Here is an 18,849-nt window from a genome sequence, read left to right as displayed (position 1 = left end):
CCTCCTTGATCTTCTAGGGCCCTCCTCGGTTCCCTCCTGGGTATCTTCTTCCTGATCCGAGTCTTCAGATATAGGAACAAGTGTTTCTTCCTGAGCCGACCTCAAACTTAGCCTCCTGTCTCTTCCCGGCCAAGTGGCAGCCTCACACCTTGTTCTCCTATATCTCGTCCTCACACTCGGTTCTTGATCACTCTGGTACTGATCTGTGTCTGTTTCGTATTCACTGCTGCTCTCTCCTTCAGTTGCGTCCTCAGTCTCACTGCCGTTCTGCCTTCGCTCTTCTTCTGAATCCGATGCGTTCCCAACTTCTTCCGACACCCCCTCAGCTGCTTCGATCCCTTCTTGCGACTCTTCTTCCACTTCCGGGTTTTCGTCTGGGATAGGAGCTGTTTCTTCTAGAGGTGCTGGAACTCTTCGAGTATGGGATGCATGGATCCAATTTGGCAGCCCCCCGCACTTCACCGCGGTGTTCGTTATCAGGATTACCTGAAAGGGCCCACGCCAGCGAACATCTAGGCAGTTCTTCCGGACGTGTTTTTTAACCAACACCCAGTCCCCTGGGTTCAGGTCATGACACAGGTTCCTCGATGCTGGAACTTCAGCCGCATGCACCTGAAGGGACACAGAATGGATGGCGTCAGACAGTCCTTTACAATAATCCAAGATCAGATCATCTGTAATATTCAATAGGGCAGCAGTTGGAACTGTGGGAAGTCTCATGGCCCTCCCCATCAGAATCTCGTGCGGAGAGAGACCTGTCCTCCTGTCAGGGGTGCTGCGCATGCTCATAAGCACTAAGGGAAGAGCATCTGGCCAACTCAAAGATGTGGATGCCACTACTTTAGCCAATCTATTCTTCAAAGTGCCGTTCACTTGTTCCACAATTCCTGAAGCTTCTGGTCGATAACTACAATGCAGCTTTTGATCGATATTCAGTGTGGAGCACAACATCTTCACTATTTCGCTGTTAAAATGTTTTCCTCTGTCCGATTCCAGAGAGGCAGGCACCCCGAAGCGCGGTATCAACTCCCTGAGCAACAATTTAGCCACTGTGAGTGTATCGCACCTACGTGTAGGGTACGCTTCAACCCATCTGGAAAATACGCATACAATCACCAACACATACCGAAGGCGATTTACTCTTGGCATTTCGATGAAATCTAGTTGCATTCTATTGAAAGGCCCCCCCGACCTCCCAATGTGACTCAGTGTGACTGGTGTTCGTTTGCCTACATTCAGTTGTTGGCAGGTAACACATCGCTTACATACTGATTCTGCTGCTATTCTAAATTTAGGGCAATACCAAGTTTGCCTAAACACTCTCATCATAGCATCCCTTCCTAGATGTACTGGACCATGTATTTCTCTCGCCATGGGATTAGCTAATTCTTCAGGTAACACAGCCCTCCCATCTGCCGAAACCCAAAAATCCATTTCACTTCGCACGCAACCTGCTATTTCCCAAGCCTTTTTCTCTGTTTCAGGTGCGTTCTCCTGCATCATTCTTAAATCCTCCCAAGTGTCTACAGTTTCTAACATCATGCTTAATTCAGTCTTTTCTTCAGCACCATCTATTTCCACTTTTGAAAATGAATAATCTTGTTCCGCACAATAACGTGCGACTTCATCAGCGTATCTGTTGCCTTGTGACACAAAATCTGTATTTTTAGTATGTGCTACACACTTTACTATTGCGATGTCAACTGGACCTTGTAATGCTTCTAACAACAACCTCACAAATTCTCCGTTTCGAATGGGCGAACCAGAGGAGGTCATGTAACCCCTCTGAGACCACAACTGCCCGAAATCATGAACCACACCGAAACCATATTGGCTGTCAGTGTATATGGTGACTCTCTTTCCGTTTCCTGCTATGCAGGCACGAGTTAGGGCAATGATTTCTGCTACCTGTGCGGAATGTACTCCTTCCAGGCAAGCGGCTTCCACAACTCCAGTAATGGTACAAACAGCATAAGCTGCTCTCAACCGACCAGTATCGTCTCTTAAACATGAGCCATCAACAAAATAAATTTCATCGGGGTCAGACAACGGCTCATCCACAATATCTGGTCTGGGTTTCGTGCATAGTTCAGTCACATCAAGGCAATCGTGGTCTTCACATCCTTCGCCTTCTATTACAGTAGGTAATGGCATTAAAGTAGCAGGATTCAAGACAGAGCATCTCCTGAGGGTCACGTTCTCCGCGGCAAGAATAACTTGCTCGTAGCGCGTGAGCCTACTATTGGTCAGATGCTGCGTCTTCGTCCTGGTCATTAGCAATTCAACTGAATGTGGTACATACACCACCACTGGATGTCCCATCACAATACTCTCGCTCCTTTCAATGCTGACACCCGTTGCAGCAACGGATTTGAGACATCCGGGCAACGCTGCGGCTACTGGATCTAATGTAGCCGAAAAATATGCAACTGGTCTACGGGCATTTCCGTGGGTCTGTGCCCAGACTGACAAAGCACATCCCTCTCTCTCACAGCAATAGAGTGAAAATGACTTCTCGTAATCGGGCATTCCCAGAGCCGGAGCACGACACAAATCGTCTCTCAGCTGCAAGAACGCCACCAAGCATTCTTCGTCCCATGGTACCGGATCACTCACCTCCTTGTGCGTCAGTTTCTGTAAGGGTTTTGCTTTCAGTGAAAAGTTAACTATCCACTGTCGGCAGTAACCCACCATTCCTAGGAACATTCTAACTTCTCTCTGTGTTGTAGGCGCATTCATCTTCATTATCGCCTCAATCCTCTCTGGTGACACCTTACGTTTTCCTTTCTCTAACCGGTGCCCTAAATACTGTACTTCTGTCAGACAGTACTGCAACTTGCTCGGAGATACCTTATGTCCAGTTTCAGCTAAATGGTTCAGTAAGGCAATTGAATCTGCTTTACAGGCTTCCTCTGTCTCTGACGCAACAAGTAGGTCATCTATGTATTGGACCAGAACCGAGTTCTGGGGCAGTACTAGATTTTCGAGATTCTTTTTCAACAACTGATTGAAGATGGATGGGCTGTCTGTGAATCCTTGTGGGATTCGACACCATGTTAAAACGCGATCTTCCATTTTAAAAGCAAAAAGATACCTGCTCTCTTCATCCAATGGGATTGAAAAGAAAGCCTGGCAAAGATCTATCACTGTAAACCATTCTGCTTGACATGGTATTTGAAACAGTATCACTGAAGGATTCGGTACCACGGGACAACATGAAACAACTATGTTGTTAATCTTTCGTAAATCCTGTACTATCCTGAATTTCCCACTAGGTTTCTGCAAACCCATTATCGGGGAGTTACAAGGACTGCCCACGATTTCTTTCAGTATTCCCTGTTGTATCATTGACTCAATCACAGGTTTTATTCCTGCAATCGTTTCCTGTGACAATTTGTATTGAGGCGTTCTTGGAAACTCAGCATTTGGTTTTACCAGAATTTTTACCGGTTCTACCCCTTTAATCAATCCTATTTCCTCTCCGGTGAAATCCCATACCTCTGACGCCACTGCATCTCGTAGGTCTTGGGGAAGATCTTCTACAGTCAGAGTAGGATATAGTTCTACACAGGATTTTGAATTGGCCACCTTAAAAGTAGCATCTTCGTCGGTAGTCTGTACCTCCACTCCTTGCGGGGTGCAGTATATGGTGCAGTTCAATTTGCACAACAAATCCCTTCCTAACAGACATACCGGACTCGAGTCACAAACCACAAACTGATGTTCGTTCATGTGGTTTCCAATTTTCACAGACACTGGTTCTGTCAAGGGACTAGTCATCCTTGTATTTGCGACTCCTACCACCTGGATTGTTTCCCCTGACATCGGCAAGTCTGGAACCACCGCTGATCTCAGAGTTGATCGGGTAGCCCCAGTATCCACCAAGAACGTAGTGGGACACCCTGCCACCTCTGCCTCAACAAATGGCCCTCTTTGATCCACCTCTAGGACTGCCCCGAGGGTACAGTCCTCTTCACTGCTCACACGTTGTCCTGTCAATGGATCAATGTAATAACACTTTTCTTCCTCGATGAATAGAGGCATTTGTTTAAAGACCTTTCCCCCTGTCGCTACCTTCGGTGGCTGTGGGAACTGGGCCCGTGGAGCCGAAGTCCCCCCTTTGGCCACCTTGCTACCTGGAACTGTCACCTTTTGAGTCGGGACTTCTTGGACCTGCTCTTCTACTTCTAGCTCTCCATTTTCAGGGTTAAAGGGACACTCGCGTCGCCAATGCCCCACCTGGTGACACTGATGGCACTTCGTCGTTTTCTTTAAAGTGGCAAAGTCTATCCTAGGTCTCTGCCCTTCTTCATTATCTTTGTTCTGACCATTTGGTTTTCGTCCCATCCCCTGCTTCTGCTGGCCACCCTTCCCAGCGGACTGCATTTGCACCACCATCAATTTCTCCTTTAGATTCTTGGCTTTAGAATCTATCTCGTCACTACAGTATCTCGCATAACGTAAAATCTCATCTAGTGGTTTGTTCTGCCAACAGATTAAATGTTGCTGTATCATCAAACAAATATCAGGTCTCAACCCCAAGACAAACTTTGACACAAACTGCCCTATGTCTTTGGGATCCATTACATCTAGTCCACTGTATTGCTTGAATGTTTTCAATAATCTTTCATAAAACTCGTGAACTGTCTCCTTGGGTTCCTGCCTTGTTCGGTCTATTTTCACCCAATCTATATCCTGTGGTGGTACCTTATCTTTCAGCCATGCTATCACCCTTTCATATTTTCGCATGACAATCTCGGACGGTCCATTAGTCCGAGCATCCCTCACTGGTTCAGTATTTGGCCATTCAACACTAGTTTTGCACGGGGTCCACAAATCAGATGGGACCACGATGTCAAACAACGTGTTCAAATCGATCCACAATACTTTCGAGATCTTGACAAACCTTTCTACCTGCTTATACCACTCTACTGGATTGTCCCTTAACTTCGGAAATGAGTTGGTAAATGCAGCTAAGTCTCCTCTACTCCAGGGCACATGTACATAATTTCCGTTTGATATTTCTCGCAAAGGGAATGCCTCCATATGCATTACCCTTCCCTCGGGGGTCATCACATTTGCACTTCGTCTAACTGTGCCCTTTTTCGACCACCTTTCTTCCCATTTGTCCAATTCTCTCCACACTCTTATCCCTGATACCAGCTCTCTTATGTGTGTTTTTAATCCAGTAGTTCTCTTCTCATCTAGATCCTGGTCTGCGTACTGTAATCTGTGGTTACTCTGTAATGCCCTTGTCCTAGATAAATCCACGGCATACCTGTCTGCCAAATCAGTCAGTTTCTCATGAAACGCTCTAGCTTTCCTAGTAATATCCTTTGCCATAAACAATAACTCATCCTGTTCATACAATTCTATCCTTTCCAAAGGCAATGTTCCATCTATTATCTCATCAACATCTGATTTTAAACTAGTAACATCGAGCCTCTTTGCCTTAATTTCAGCTTTCAAGACACTCAATTTAGCTCCTCCATCCACATCTCTCCCATCCCAGCTCCGAGATCTACGTTTAGGTATAGGTGAGTTATAGGGAGTCCTCCCCTGTTCCCATCTCTCTAGGTCCCATGCCTTTCCATCCTCTCGAGGTGGGTGGTGGAACACTCCTTCATGCCTCATAGCCCCTCTCTCCACATCCTGGCTAGTTTCCCGGGATGCAGGGTAAGATGTTCCATTACTCCCTCTTTCTTCACTACTCCCCTGTGATTCCTGATTATTCGAGGCGTGGCGGGACCTATCGCTGTTCTCCTTTCTCCAATGTTGAACATCTTCTCCGAGTACATGATGAAGGCACCTAAATCTATTCTGAAAAGCTCGTACCATTTCATCTCCTCCTTTCTCCCAGAGACGGGACATCTCCTCACACTCTACACTCCTACTATTTTGCTCCTGCTGTTCCCTCTCCTCCGTAGGACGTGTAACTCCTCTATTCTCCTGACTTTGGCCTTCCCGCCCCTGACTACTTTCGCTGGCCCCACAATGAGATACAGTCCCGTTACCTCTACTTTCCCATTCTGGTTCTGTTCTTGACCTATTACTCGGGGTTACTGCGGACCCATCCCATTCCCTCAAATGAGCTCTTAATTCTGTATAGGACTTTGGCCGCGGTCCCCGTAGGTCCATCGGTCCTCTCAGACCTCCCTGTCCTGTGTTGGGACCCACAGATGTATCTAATGGGGTATTCCACGTTACCGAACCTGGCAATTGCTTCCATGCATTTGTCACGTTATTCCTCCTTTCCATCTCGATCCTTTCTCTATCCAATTGCCTCTGTTCTTCCTCTCTATCTCTCTCTGGGTTATAGATCGATACTATAGGTCCTATGGTAACAGGCACTTGAAGAGCATCTGGCAATCCAAAGGACTCAACCCTTTCGGTGGCTGGCGTTTTCTGCACCACAAACCTTCCCACTACACTCTGTACTGTGCTAGGTTGAGGTGTCTCCCCACCTTTGGTAGGTGTCCATTCCGATATAGGGAGTGGTGTATACCCCTCTATGGTATTCCCATCTTCCCTTGCGAGCCCTCTATCTTCTATCACCCCCACTCTCGGAGGTGGTCTATCCATTAACAATCTGTTTATCAGATTGTCCTCCGACTCGCTTTCTTCGTCTTCTTCCATGAGGTTTCCTCCTCCTCCTGCCACCTCCCTCATCGGATACATTTTTTCCACCTCAATAACCTGTACCCTCCACCGCTTTGCTTCCTCATCCCATTTAGAATCTCGCACTGCTCTTACCGATCGCGTCAGTCTTTGTTGACGCCTGTTCAAATTTCTGTCGTGTGCAGCCCTAATCCATGCATTAAGGGCCTCAAACTGTGTTGGTCTGGGCGAAGGTTTCAATGAGGACATGGTTGCTTTTAGCCGATGTAACACCTCTAACTTAAACGTCCCGTACCTCGGGAACTGCATTTCCTCATTCCCTTCCGTAAGCTTATTCCAAGCCCCAATCCATAATATGGTATGCAGCCCCACATTCGTTGCCATATAATGAGCTGGTGTACCCTCCGGCGGAGCCTCTTCCCCGTAATAATGTTCACTTCGTTTACGTTTAAAAATCCCTTTCAAACACTTAAAACACTTCATGATTTCGCTCTTTCTCCGCGTTTGTTTACTTCCTGATGATATTCCACCAATCTCAGCCCCGTTCACACTAACTGGCCTATCCGTACGCGACTTTCCTCCGACGTCACTCTAGCCGCCCAACCAGAGCGCGGCTCTAGCTAACGTCACACCAACCGCTCAATCACAGCGCGGCTCTAGCCGACGTCACCCGTCCCCCTTCGCAGCAGTTCCCCTCCTTTCTCAGCTCGTCTCCTCGGTCATGCACGCGTCCCATTCATACTCTGAAAAATGATTACTTCCGTCCAAGCGATCACCTTTCTTGACTGTACGCCCACAGTCTTTCTCTGTAGTTGTCACCTTAACTTGGCGAAATGTCTTTCCGTTTACTTCCAGACAATCGCCTTCTCCGATAGGTTACTCACACGCAGTAACTTTCGACCAGCGTCCGTTACTCATACACTCACTCTTACTCTCCCCCTATCTTGCATCCACGGCGGTCAATGGTACCTCGTGACCTCCGTACTATGGTCGACAACTACCCTGGATGTTCGATACACCCAAAACCACTTAAGCTCTGGCCTGAACTTAAGATTTCACCAGTTCACCCGTTTACCAGGTAACCAGCTTACCAGGTTGCGCGCGCTCACAACCTTCTCTCATTCACTCTACAGGCATTCAACTCCGCAAGACATTACAATACAAATACAACACAAAACACCGCAATCTGTTCACGCATGACCCTTTTTATACTCACTCTCCTCCGATACTGCTGCTTTTCTCGCACCGTCTGCACCTTTCGGCACACGATTCTTCCGCTGCTCGTCTCTCGACGTCTCGGGCCTTGGGGTAAACTAACCTCTCTAGATTACCTTCCTCAAGAAGATAACCATCCTCACTCTGCTACCAACTGCTAACGCGGGATTTCTGGTTACTAGTTACCTTACCAAATCCCAAACTATGTCGACTGAATCGTTGGTACCTGCCATTGAGTAAAAGGTAATCTAACAATAGGTCAATCAATTTAAGAACTTACACCACTCTAAATGATCACTGACCAAATTTAAGTTTCAAAGATTTAATATAAAGTCAAAGATAACTGAAGATACAAACTTCTCAAAATGAGATTCAGAAGATAAATCGGTATCACTATGAACATGAACTTTTTGAATAGTCTGAGTCTGAAAAACAGAATAATGAGTACAACCTCCAACAACATAAGCGTTGCCAAAATGGATACAAGTTGCAACCTCAAAGTCATTACAGAAAAGAAAAATTCAGGTTAGTCTGTCCCTACACTACACTAAGTGACATCCCTACTTAACAAGATCTTTACCCCTCTAGGTGTCAGCCGTGGTGACTTCCTAAGAAGATCACGCACTTCTCTTTGTCTCTTCTCTGATAATGGGTCTCTCCTGATCAGCCTATCTGCCTACCCATCCGCTTCCTTAGGCTCCCAAAAATCATCTGCTCTGCTCTCCTCCCGGGTCGCTTTCCCTAATACCAAATCACATTTCCAAAAGAAACGCCCCTTGGGACGCCCCTCACGTGGTACATCTTTGCGCGGCAAACTCCATGATGGTACTCTTGAAGACCCTCGTTAAAGTTGACCTTGGTTCCCAGGCTTCTTCTCCAATGCGCCGATACCCCCTAAATTCCTGGAAACTCCTACAGGCCTGCGCAAGGCGCCACTGAACAAAGTCCCTTTCATTCGAGCTGATTAGGACCCTCGCACCTGCATACAGTTCGTCCTGCAGTGGGCCTCAAATTCCAGACTCCACCATATCTTTAGGTCGTAAAACACACTCAAAGCTCGGTGCTGGACACCTCTCGACTTCTTCCCTAACGAGCACATGGCAGTTCAAACGATATGACATTATCAGTTCAGGCCTACTTGATTTACATGAAGCAGGTCCCTGCACTCTTAAAACATTAACTTGATTTAAACAGCAACATTCTTAACTAGCATACGTTTCTAAAATAACACATCTATAAAGCATATATTTTAAACTTAATTCGATAATACATTTGTGAAAGAACCAGATTAACTCCATCTCACATTATTTTAGCAGCACGTTTAGATTTGCTGTGAATTGCCCTAAGGCCTACACAATATACTGGATTTTTAGAGTTCTATTCAACTCTAACATGATTCCTTTAACATGAGAACATGAGGTTTTCATATTCATTCCAACATTTCTACATTAATCTCACACAGTTATGATTATTGTTACTCTACTTAAACATTCTATACATTTCACTACTGAATATAAGACACTCTGTGTATTTCACTTCTAAATATAAAACACTCGTGTGCAAAAGCATGTTTAAACTAACTACGTGCTTGTAAATATGGTGCACTTATACATTTTTCAGACTTGTGCTCTCTCAGTATAATAAATCATGCACTAAACAAAACGACAAAAATATTTCCATGTGCTTTTATCCAAAGAAAAAAGTACAGCTGCAGCATTATTTAAGCAATTAACTAAATACAGTGTAAGGAATGGATCACCTCTGACTCCCGACCGTATGCCCTGATTTCTGCGTTGGATGGAGCCTCGTGCTTAAAATGAAGTTCTTCAGCTGTTTTTTTCCTGAATCAGCTGAAACGGAGACGCCGTAGAACATGCAGAGAAAAAAAACAACGCTGCGTTTCTCAAATTCTGTTTGCTGAAGGCACGGGGTCACGGTGCCACTGCTCCCTGCTTTTGTGAGCGTTTGTTGTGGCCTGTCAGCATGCAAACAGGCTCCTCCCACCGGCGAGCAACAAAAGCTTTCAAGCTTTCTCTGGAAGAAATGGGCTATTTGGAAGTCTCGAGAGTTTGAGGGGGGCGCTGACTGAGCCATTTCCTTTTCTTTCCCAACCAGAATGCGAGGGACACTGCGCAGCACTGCTCCCATGATGACGCGGGAGGGGGAGTCGCACTGCACCTCAGTGTCAGGGTTGTACTGGAGTTACTTTGAAGGGTAGAAGTTTACTTTTGAGTACTGCCATATGAGAGGGTAACAAGCTGCCTTTTAAAAAAACGAACAAACAAAAATATATAAGGTGCGCCTAGAGCACGTTTAGAGGATGAAATAATTTGATGGGCTTCATTGCATAGTGGCACGATACCGTAGTGTAATGAGTCGCCTAAGATATCTACACTTCATGGAGATCCGAACAGAGGAGGCCATTGCTATTTCAATCATCATAGGACACTGCGGAGCACTTCCCCTTTGATGACGCAGGAAGGGGGTGGGAATGGGGAGTTGCACTGCACTATAGTGTTACTGTCAAGGCAGACCCTCCAGGATTTCGCGGGCACTTTCGTAAAAATCGCGGCATTTTTACAAAAGTGCCGATTTCGCGGCAAATCGCGAAATCGCGAAATCCTGGAGGGTCTGACTTATGCAGCTGTATTGCCCATGCTCTGCTCACTCCTGCCAGTTAGTGCTGATCTTAGAGCATTACGGGGTGTTTTTCTTCCATGAAAGAGCTACAGTTAAAAGGTTATTTGTTGTCCCACCCCAAGCCCAATGTCTATATCTCTCTACAGAATTAATGCTCTTGCTAAAGACTAAGGGGCATATTAGCAATATCGCCGCTTCAGCAGCACTGTTTGCCGCTAAAGTGGCGATATTTTTATTGCCCTATCAGGAAGCTGTCGCTAACAGCAGTTAGCGACAGCTTTCAGGCGATAGCGACCGGTTTGGGTCCCACTTTGCATGTAAGGGACATTTATCGCTAATGACATGCAAAGTGGGCGTACCCAAACTGTTAGCGACTCAAAGCAGTCATTAACACAGCTATCGCCTATTAGCAAAGCAGGCAAAGCGATAAAAAAAGTTGCGCTAAGGGCGATTATCGCCTGGTAAAAACATGATTTACCTATTTGTTCAATGGGAGGTGGATTGTCAGGTTAAGTCCCCATTGGCGTTAATGCGTGAATATCGCTGGATTTCCAGCAATATTCAGGCATTTCGCCACTGTTGCTGGATATATTAGCACAAAGGAGATAAACGTTGCTAATAGCATGTTTTCTCTGCTAACATATCCAGCGATAGGCAGTGATAACAATAAACGCGCTAAGCGCGTTTTGCGATAAATATCACAATTCCTTGCTAATATGCCCCTAAGAACCGAAGTGTTCCCTAAGATCCCAGAATTGAAATGAACTAAACCACATTAGATAACTTTAGGCATACAGCCAGTCGTGCAATTTATATTTGTTTTTCATCACTGGGAATGTTTTGCTCATTATATCTTGTGAGGGCCACAGAACCCTCAGCACTATGGCTGTCAACGTTGTAAGAGTTCCTGCACCCTGCCTTACAGGGTGGAGGAACTCTTGCAGTGCTACCGCAATCAGGATTGTCAACACCGCAACTAGAGCATTGATAAGCAGGTGATTGGTTGCCTGAGGTATGCTTCAATGAATATTTGGTGTGTAGAAGATGCGAGATGAATGTCTGTACTGCTAGTATGCAATAGACAAGCAGACGCCATGACTATCCCTGTTTTTTTCCAGATGGGAATTTCTTGGCCATTGGATCTCACGACAACTTCATCTACATTTACAGCGTGGGGGAAAGCGAGAGGAAGTACAGCCGCTTTGGGAAGTGCTCAGTAAGTGTCACTTGTCGAGGTGAGGCTATGTGACATCTGTGGGAGATCCTTTGCCCCTTCCTCCTGCCTATCCTGTTTCCCTTTTGCAGGAGGCAAATGTCTGGCTATCTGTAATGAAACTCCACCCCCTGCACAAAGGTGCTAAAGGCATGGCATTCTGGACAGATCCTGTCTCCCACTCTTGTCACAGGAGGTGAGGAAGTGGCAGCTCCAAGAATCAGCCTTTTGTCTGGAGATAAAAGTCCCACAAGAGCTGAGGGCCCCACACTCCTCATACAAGCAAGCACTTGAGGTCAACCAAACCTTCTGTCCAAAATGTGCATATACATGTCCCTTACTGATGGCTAGTCAATGCGAAAGAAGCCATTTGCACATCATCCTGCTCCTGTGCTCACATTTATTAAGTGTGTGAGAGTCACCATTACAAAGACCTCAATTCTTACTTATCCATCAATGTTTTGTATGTTTATTGTGTAGCCCTAAGTGGGATGGGTATGTCCAGACGAGGGTCCCGTGCTCACTGTGCCACTGGAACCAAGCTGTACCCGGCTGATGAGCCCATAACTAGAGTGAAACCGGTCCTGGGTTGCTTGTGTTCCGGTTCAGAGACGACCTGGCAAGGCAGTCCGGGCTGGACTATTATCATTGGAGCAGGATCAAAACAGATTTGATATAGTTTGGTCCAAACTGAGGTGGTGGCATGGTCTACAAAATAACGATGGATGCGGCCCGAGTGATTCCCAGTGGCTGAGATTATTTCAAGCAACTCTACCCATCACTGTTTTGTATATTTATTGTGTCGCTCACTACTTTTATAGACTTACCCCCAGATGCATCAACAACCCAATTTGCGATTCCTTAATAGCGAAAAATACCGATTCGCTATTAAGGAATAGCAAAATGGAATGCATCAAGAAATCACTTAAAAAATAGCGATTTCTTAGAATTCCTTAATTGCGACTCGCAAATTGCGAGTTGCAATTAAGAAATACCTCCCCATACATTCCTATGGGCCTAGAGGCCCATAGGAATGAATGGGAAGACAATCTCAATTTGCGAATCTCAATTAGTGATTCGCAAATTGAGATTGCGATTTCAAGGGTGCTCCTGTTGCACCCCTGAAATTGATATGTGCACATATGTTGCGCACACACATGCCCTTAGGGCATGTATGTGTGTGCGCAACATGAAACTTTGAAAAATGCACTTTAGTGCATTTTTCAAAGTTTTTGCAAATTACCATGAAGTTGTACTTCATGATAATTTACGTGCCCTATTAGCGAATTCGCTATTTTAAAAACTTTCATGCATTGCATTTAAGGAATCTCAATTTGAGATTCCTTAAATGCAAATAATCACAATTTAGCGATTTCTAAAATTGCGATTTTTGCATTTGGGGTGATGCATCCCAAATGCAAAAATACCGCTCGCAAAGGGGCAGATTCCTTTGCGAGCGGATTTTTGTTTGATGAATCTGGGCCTATGAGTCCATTTCACTGAGAATTAGATTTTTTTTTATAAATTGCCCATTCATTTTGATTGTTTATTATAGTTTCATTAACGTCACTTTCCATGCTGACTTTGTTGTCAAATGTGTCACATTTCGTCGGATCACGTCCTGTTATGTAATCAAATATGCTAATTAATTTTCACTCCTAAAGAACTTTCAAAACTTGAGAGCCCTGCCCCTACCGTTTCCTCTCATGAACTGGAACAACTAAGTCTAAATAAAATGTGTCTAGACACTCTTATTTACTCTAATGAAACATCTTCTGCTTATTTACACGCTCAATTAAGTGTCTGGCTGCTTACTGAAGAACATTTAACATTAGTAACACACAGAATGTTAAGTTGATTTTACAACATGATTCCCTTTTGAATTCACAATGTGTACAATTGTGCCATCTGGTGGCCAGCGCAGCTAACTTGACTGTTTTGTATTTAGACCAGTAATAAAGAGGAAGCAAATTTAGTCATCAAAGACCGTAATGGATCTCAGGTTTTCTTTATCATTCTAATTAGAACAGATCTTATTAAGTTGTGATTATCTACTTGTGATTATCTACCTTCCACAACACAGTGGATCATTATCGTTCCTGCAGCTGGCTTATTGTAAGGTAAATTCGAAGAGAATGGCAACCCTAAAGGCTGAAATTGGTTGCTTTCTCCAGATCAAAAGAACACCCCTGTGAGGCTTGTTGGGAGCTAATCCCTAAAATCCTCCATCTCCAGAGCTTGCAGCATTTAGGATGGAATGCACACAGGGAAATGAGGGGTTTGATTACTGTGTTAATTGCTGAAGTCAAATTCAAGACCATATTTCTCTATTTTGCAATCAACGTGGTAGTACCCATTATTTACACACACCAATTCTATAGTATGGACTATGTGAGACTAAACTACTGTGTTTTGATCATAAGTGTACATATATGGTTTATTAAAACACATATTCAAACACAAAGTTAAGCTCATTGATGACTTAGAGAGCAGCTCAAAGGCCAAACTTCCCTCCCCAGAAAGAGAGCCACATAAAGCGACCGCAAAATTGGCAACGAGAACTGAGGAGGTTCATTAAAAAATGCTGTGCACATCCTCCTCGCCACAAAATGCCGTCTAGGATGGGATTGTTGTCCATTTTTGATACCTCTCTCAGCACCAGAATTACCAACACTATAACCTTGAAAGAATACACGGTGTAAACCTGCACTAGTGGTAAGGCCTAGGTCGCTGGTGAGTCGGGTCGCACAATGCACATTCACGGCCTCAGTAACTGATAGGGCAGGATTGACCCTGAGCAATCGACGTCCCATTTATTTATACCTAAAGTCCGCACCCGGTTGTCAGGTTGCTTGGGGGTCAAGGGGTAAACATAGAGGAGCCTAGTGGTGCATCATATCCCATCCAACGTTAGTTCGTGTTACAACCTTCTCCGACTTGCTAGGGGTGCACACAGTGCCTCTGAACCCTGGGCTGGGAGAGAATTGGAATGTAGATTGTACTTGTGGTTTCTGGCTGTTCCTGAGGATGCCCCTGCCAGGTTAGGGCTCTCGAGAACAAGAACAAGGGACACCCTGCTCACAAGGAACCAGGGTAATCAATTAGCAACAGAAACAATGGTTCCCGTGGAATAGTACAGTTATATATTTTGGTAAAAGTATGCACAATAGCAATAGGGAAGGGTTATGATGATGCCAAAAGGAAAAGAGACCATATACACCTTTGTTTATATTTATAATAGTTATTTTATATATTTTAAATAGTTATACAAATATATACAGAAAAGAAGAACAGTAGTGCGTAGTGTCCCCAGTGTGAATGGAACCTTAAAACAATAGTGACATATTCATGACATATATATTAAGTTTCCACAATTTTGTAAAGTCGACCATCCATTAGTAAACAGTAAGAGCAGCCTCTGTATACAATAAGCAGAGCTGTTTAAAGGGTTTGCTTTGACTATCTGTCGACGACATTTTGACCCTTTGTGCAATGTAGGGTCTCTTCAGGACCTAAAGATGTAGGGACATCTGAAAAAGTGGGTTGCGCAGCTGCGTGAAGAATGTGAAACACCGGTCAAGTGAAAAAGAAATAGAAGAAATACTCACACAGGACCCAGCCGGGTAACCAGTGTGATGGTCAGGCTAGGAGGGCTGGCAACAGGCATGCAAGCAGTCCGAGTGGATCTCATAAACAATGTATTATTCTCAGGCGGTGCACGGTAGACGGACTCCCACAGTTCTACCTTTACATGTAGCGGTTGCACACGCCACAGGTCTTCACCAATTATTTATTTAGAGATGTTACGCTTGCACCGACGGATTAACTGAGTCCTCGGCTCATTTGAAAGTGCACAGGTTGGAGCGGCTGCACCTCCTGAGCATACTATATTGTTTATGAGATCCACTCCGACCGCTAGAAGGTTGAGTTCCATTGTCACTCTTCCATTCGTACATCGGCGTTCATCGCGCAGTGCATACCCTCTGTTGCCAGCTCTCCCACCCTGACCCTCACACTGGGTACCCGGCTAGGTCCCGTGTGAGTATTCCTTCTATTTCTTCTTGAGGCTGCTCTCACTGTTTATTAATGGATTGGTCGACTTTACAAAATTGTGGAAACCTTATATATGTCACGAATATGTCACTATTGTTTTAAGGTTCCATTCACACTGGGGACACTACGCACTACTGTTCTTCTTTTCTGTATATATTTGTATAATTATTTGAAATATATATAATAACTATTATAAATATAAACAAAGGTGTATATGGTCTCTTTTCCTTTTGGCATCATCATAACCCTTCCCTATTGCGAGGGTAGGGCTCTCAGCAGCCTGTGTTCCCTTGGAAGCCGGGCTGGTTGAGGTGGGCGGCACATGTTACACTCAGGCTTTCTCACTGGCAGGGATGGGCGAGGAGTTAACCTCTCCTCCCATCCATTCATCTACTTGGTCAGTCCAGCTGTTATGGTCAGTGTCCTGTGGCTTCTTAGCTCATCTACCTTCTCGAAACATGACGCATTCCTAGCCACTGTTTTCTGTGCCTCAGCGTGCTATTATCAAAGTCTCTTTCATGGCAGTTACTGTACGGCGCCTTCTCTCATTTTAGGGGGCTGAACGTCCACCCTCGGTGTCAATCGCAGATGAGATTCCTGTCTCTACTGTGATGGGTCAGTCTGTCATTGGTCTTCTTGTGCCAGTCTTGTGTGCTGTCTGGTTTGTATATCGGGGCTCGCCTTAGCGGGCTTGTGGGGATAGTGATTCGTCAGCCCTTTTCATCATCAGTGCCCAGCGGGACCACCATGTGGTGCACTGAGGTGTGCCCCTGTTTGTGTGCAAGAATCAGTGTAGGCTCACCTCTGGATCTGTACCTTCTTCTCCTGCCAGCTTTATTCAAGTTGCGCATACATCGTTCAATGTCACCATTGGCTTGTGGCCGGTGGGGCATGATCTTCCTGTGGTGAATTCCCAAGTCTGCTAGGAACTCTTCAAACTCAGCCCCTTGGAGTGGGGTCCATTGTCAGGGCTGATCTGCTCCGTGAGAGCAAATGTTGTGAAGATCTTTGCCAGGAGGGGCCGACTTTGCCAAACACTGTTGTGTCTGTGAGTTCCACCAATGGGATATTAAGAATTTCCATCGATCAGTGCTAGGGTCAAACGTCCATCTGCTAAGTTGCTGAACTCTAAGCTCACTTTGGACCATGGTCCTTCGCATCGTTCTTCTGTGGCCATTGGGGCTGGTGTGCAGGCTCCACCGGTCATTTCACATGTTGTACAGTGCTTTTCTAGGTCACCCACAGCAGTTTAGAGCCCTCAAAACTACACCTTTTCCCTTAGGCACGCCTTGATTTTTGAGGTCCCTTTATGTCTTTTGTAGGTGAGCTCAATTTGACTCTGACACAGAGCTGCTGGAATGACAATTCTGTGGCCGTCTTTGGCTGTGCTCAGTTCATCCCTCACCCACCACAGTTGAGACAGTCGTTACTTGTCTGTGGGTGTCCAATGGTTGGTGTTGCGCATAAATGTCTTCCTCATTCCCCCTTCGAGGGTAGAGCGGGTCATCCTGCGGTGTGGCCTGACCAACCTCTTATACAGTTAGTGCTTTTGACACACATTGTGGCTCACCATACTTACGTAGGCTTTGATTTCTTGTTCTTCTGGTCCCACCTCCACCCTCCTGTGGTATTGTGATAGGAAATCGGTGCGATTCTTCGCCCCCGGATAGTAGACCATGGTGAACCAATATTGCTGCATCTGCATCACCCATCTCTCTGTCCAAGATGCTAATTGTGGGGCGGTGTCACTGAATAGCATGACTTATGGCTTGTGATACGTGACCACTTTGAACTCTCTGCCGCAGAGGTATAAACGAAAATCTTAGCATCCCCACTTGATGACTGGGGCCTCACACACTATTTTGGCATTGCAAGTTTCTGTTGCTGTGAGGACAATGCTCACAAAAGCAAAGGGGATCCAAGAGAAGAGTTCTTTCTCTTGCATGAGGATGGCCTGAGGCCGACCAGGCTGGCGTAGACAATTAGTTCTGTCACTTTCTCTAGGTCAAAGTAGTGTATTGTGGTGTTGGTCAGCAGCACCTGTTTGATTTTCTCAAATGCTGCCTCTTCCTTGGGACCCCAGACCTATTTGGTGGCTGTCTTCATCAGAGCCATGAGTAGTTCTGAATGCATTGTGAGGTTGGGTAGAAATCACCCATAGTAAGTGGCAATGCCCAGGAAGCTACGCACCTCCATTGCGTTCCGGGGTGCAGGGCTGGCTGGATCCTCCTGGACTTTCCGGGATCTAACTTCAGCCCATCTTTGGTAAAACATAGCCAAAGAATTCAGCCTTTATCTCAAAGAATGAGCACTTGTTCTGATGCAGAGTATGGCCATAGCCACTTAGCTGCTGCAGGGTGGTCCACAGTCACTGGTAATGCTCCTCAAGGGTGGTTGAATATATGAGGATATCATCGCTGATGTTCATCACACCTTGCAAGTTGGTAAGAGTCTCCCAGAAGATGGTCTGAAAGACTGGCTGCTGACGAGATCCCAAAATTGAGCCTCTTGCACCATCTGAGACCCCTGTGAATCAAAAATCTTTTACTGTACCAGCTCTCCGGATCAAGCAATAGCTAATGGCAGCCGGTGTTGAGGTCAAGGTTAGAAAACGACTGGGCTCCCTTGAAATTCACAATTATATCATCCATGGTGGAAGTGACGTGTCTCTCCCTCCTGATTGAGCGGTTGGGGAGGTGCTTGTCACTGCACCGCCGGCACGCCCTATGTTGTTTCGGCTTCTCTGCAGTTACCATCGGTGGAACCCATGGGGTGGGGCCGGACACCGTCTCGATGACCCTAAGGTGTTTAAGTTTCTCATGTGCCCATACCAGCAGCAGGTTGAGATCGAATGGTATTCTCTGTTGTCAGTTTAATTGATTTGTCGATATGCAGTTTGATTAGTGCCCCCTTCAGGCACCCTAGCCCTTGAAATAGCTGAGGTAATTGTTCCAGGATAAAATCCACTTGAAGGGCATGGGCTGTAGATGCAGAGGAGACTAGTTCAAGGTCATCTGCAGTGTAGCATCCCCACAGTGTCTCTGTCCTTTCCGTGGTGACAGTGAACATGGCTGGGGTCTGTTTATTGTCGTGCTGAGCCATCACGTCGA

At 45.6% G+C, this 18,849-nt stretch overlaps 1 protein-coding gene across 1 annotated transcript in view; it reads left to right on the top strand.

The window, feature by feature from the left end:
- EML3 (EMAP like 3) overlaps positions 1 to 18,849 on the top strand; it is a 313,736-nt gene that overhangs the window by 280,025 nt on the left and 14,862 nt on the right. Inside the window, exon 20 of the mRNA XM_078660596.1 lies at positions 11,592 to 11,689. Coding sequence (XP_078516722.1) covers positions 11,592 to 11,689 — 98 coding nt within the window. The remainder of the gene's footprint in view (positions 1 to 11,591; positions 11,690 to 18,849) is intronic.

The sequence above is a fragment of the Lissotriton helveticus genome, chromosome 9 (assembly GCF_964261635.1).
Source record: "Lissotriton helveticus chromosome 9, aLisHel1.1, whole genome shotgun sequence".
Lineage (NCBI taxonomy): Eukaryota > Metazoa > Chordata > Amphibia > Caudata > Salamandridae > Lissotriton > Lissotriton helveticus.
The sequence above is the reverse complement of the archived record's forward strand: the minus strand, read 5'-3'. Positions and strand labels throughout refer to the sequence as shown.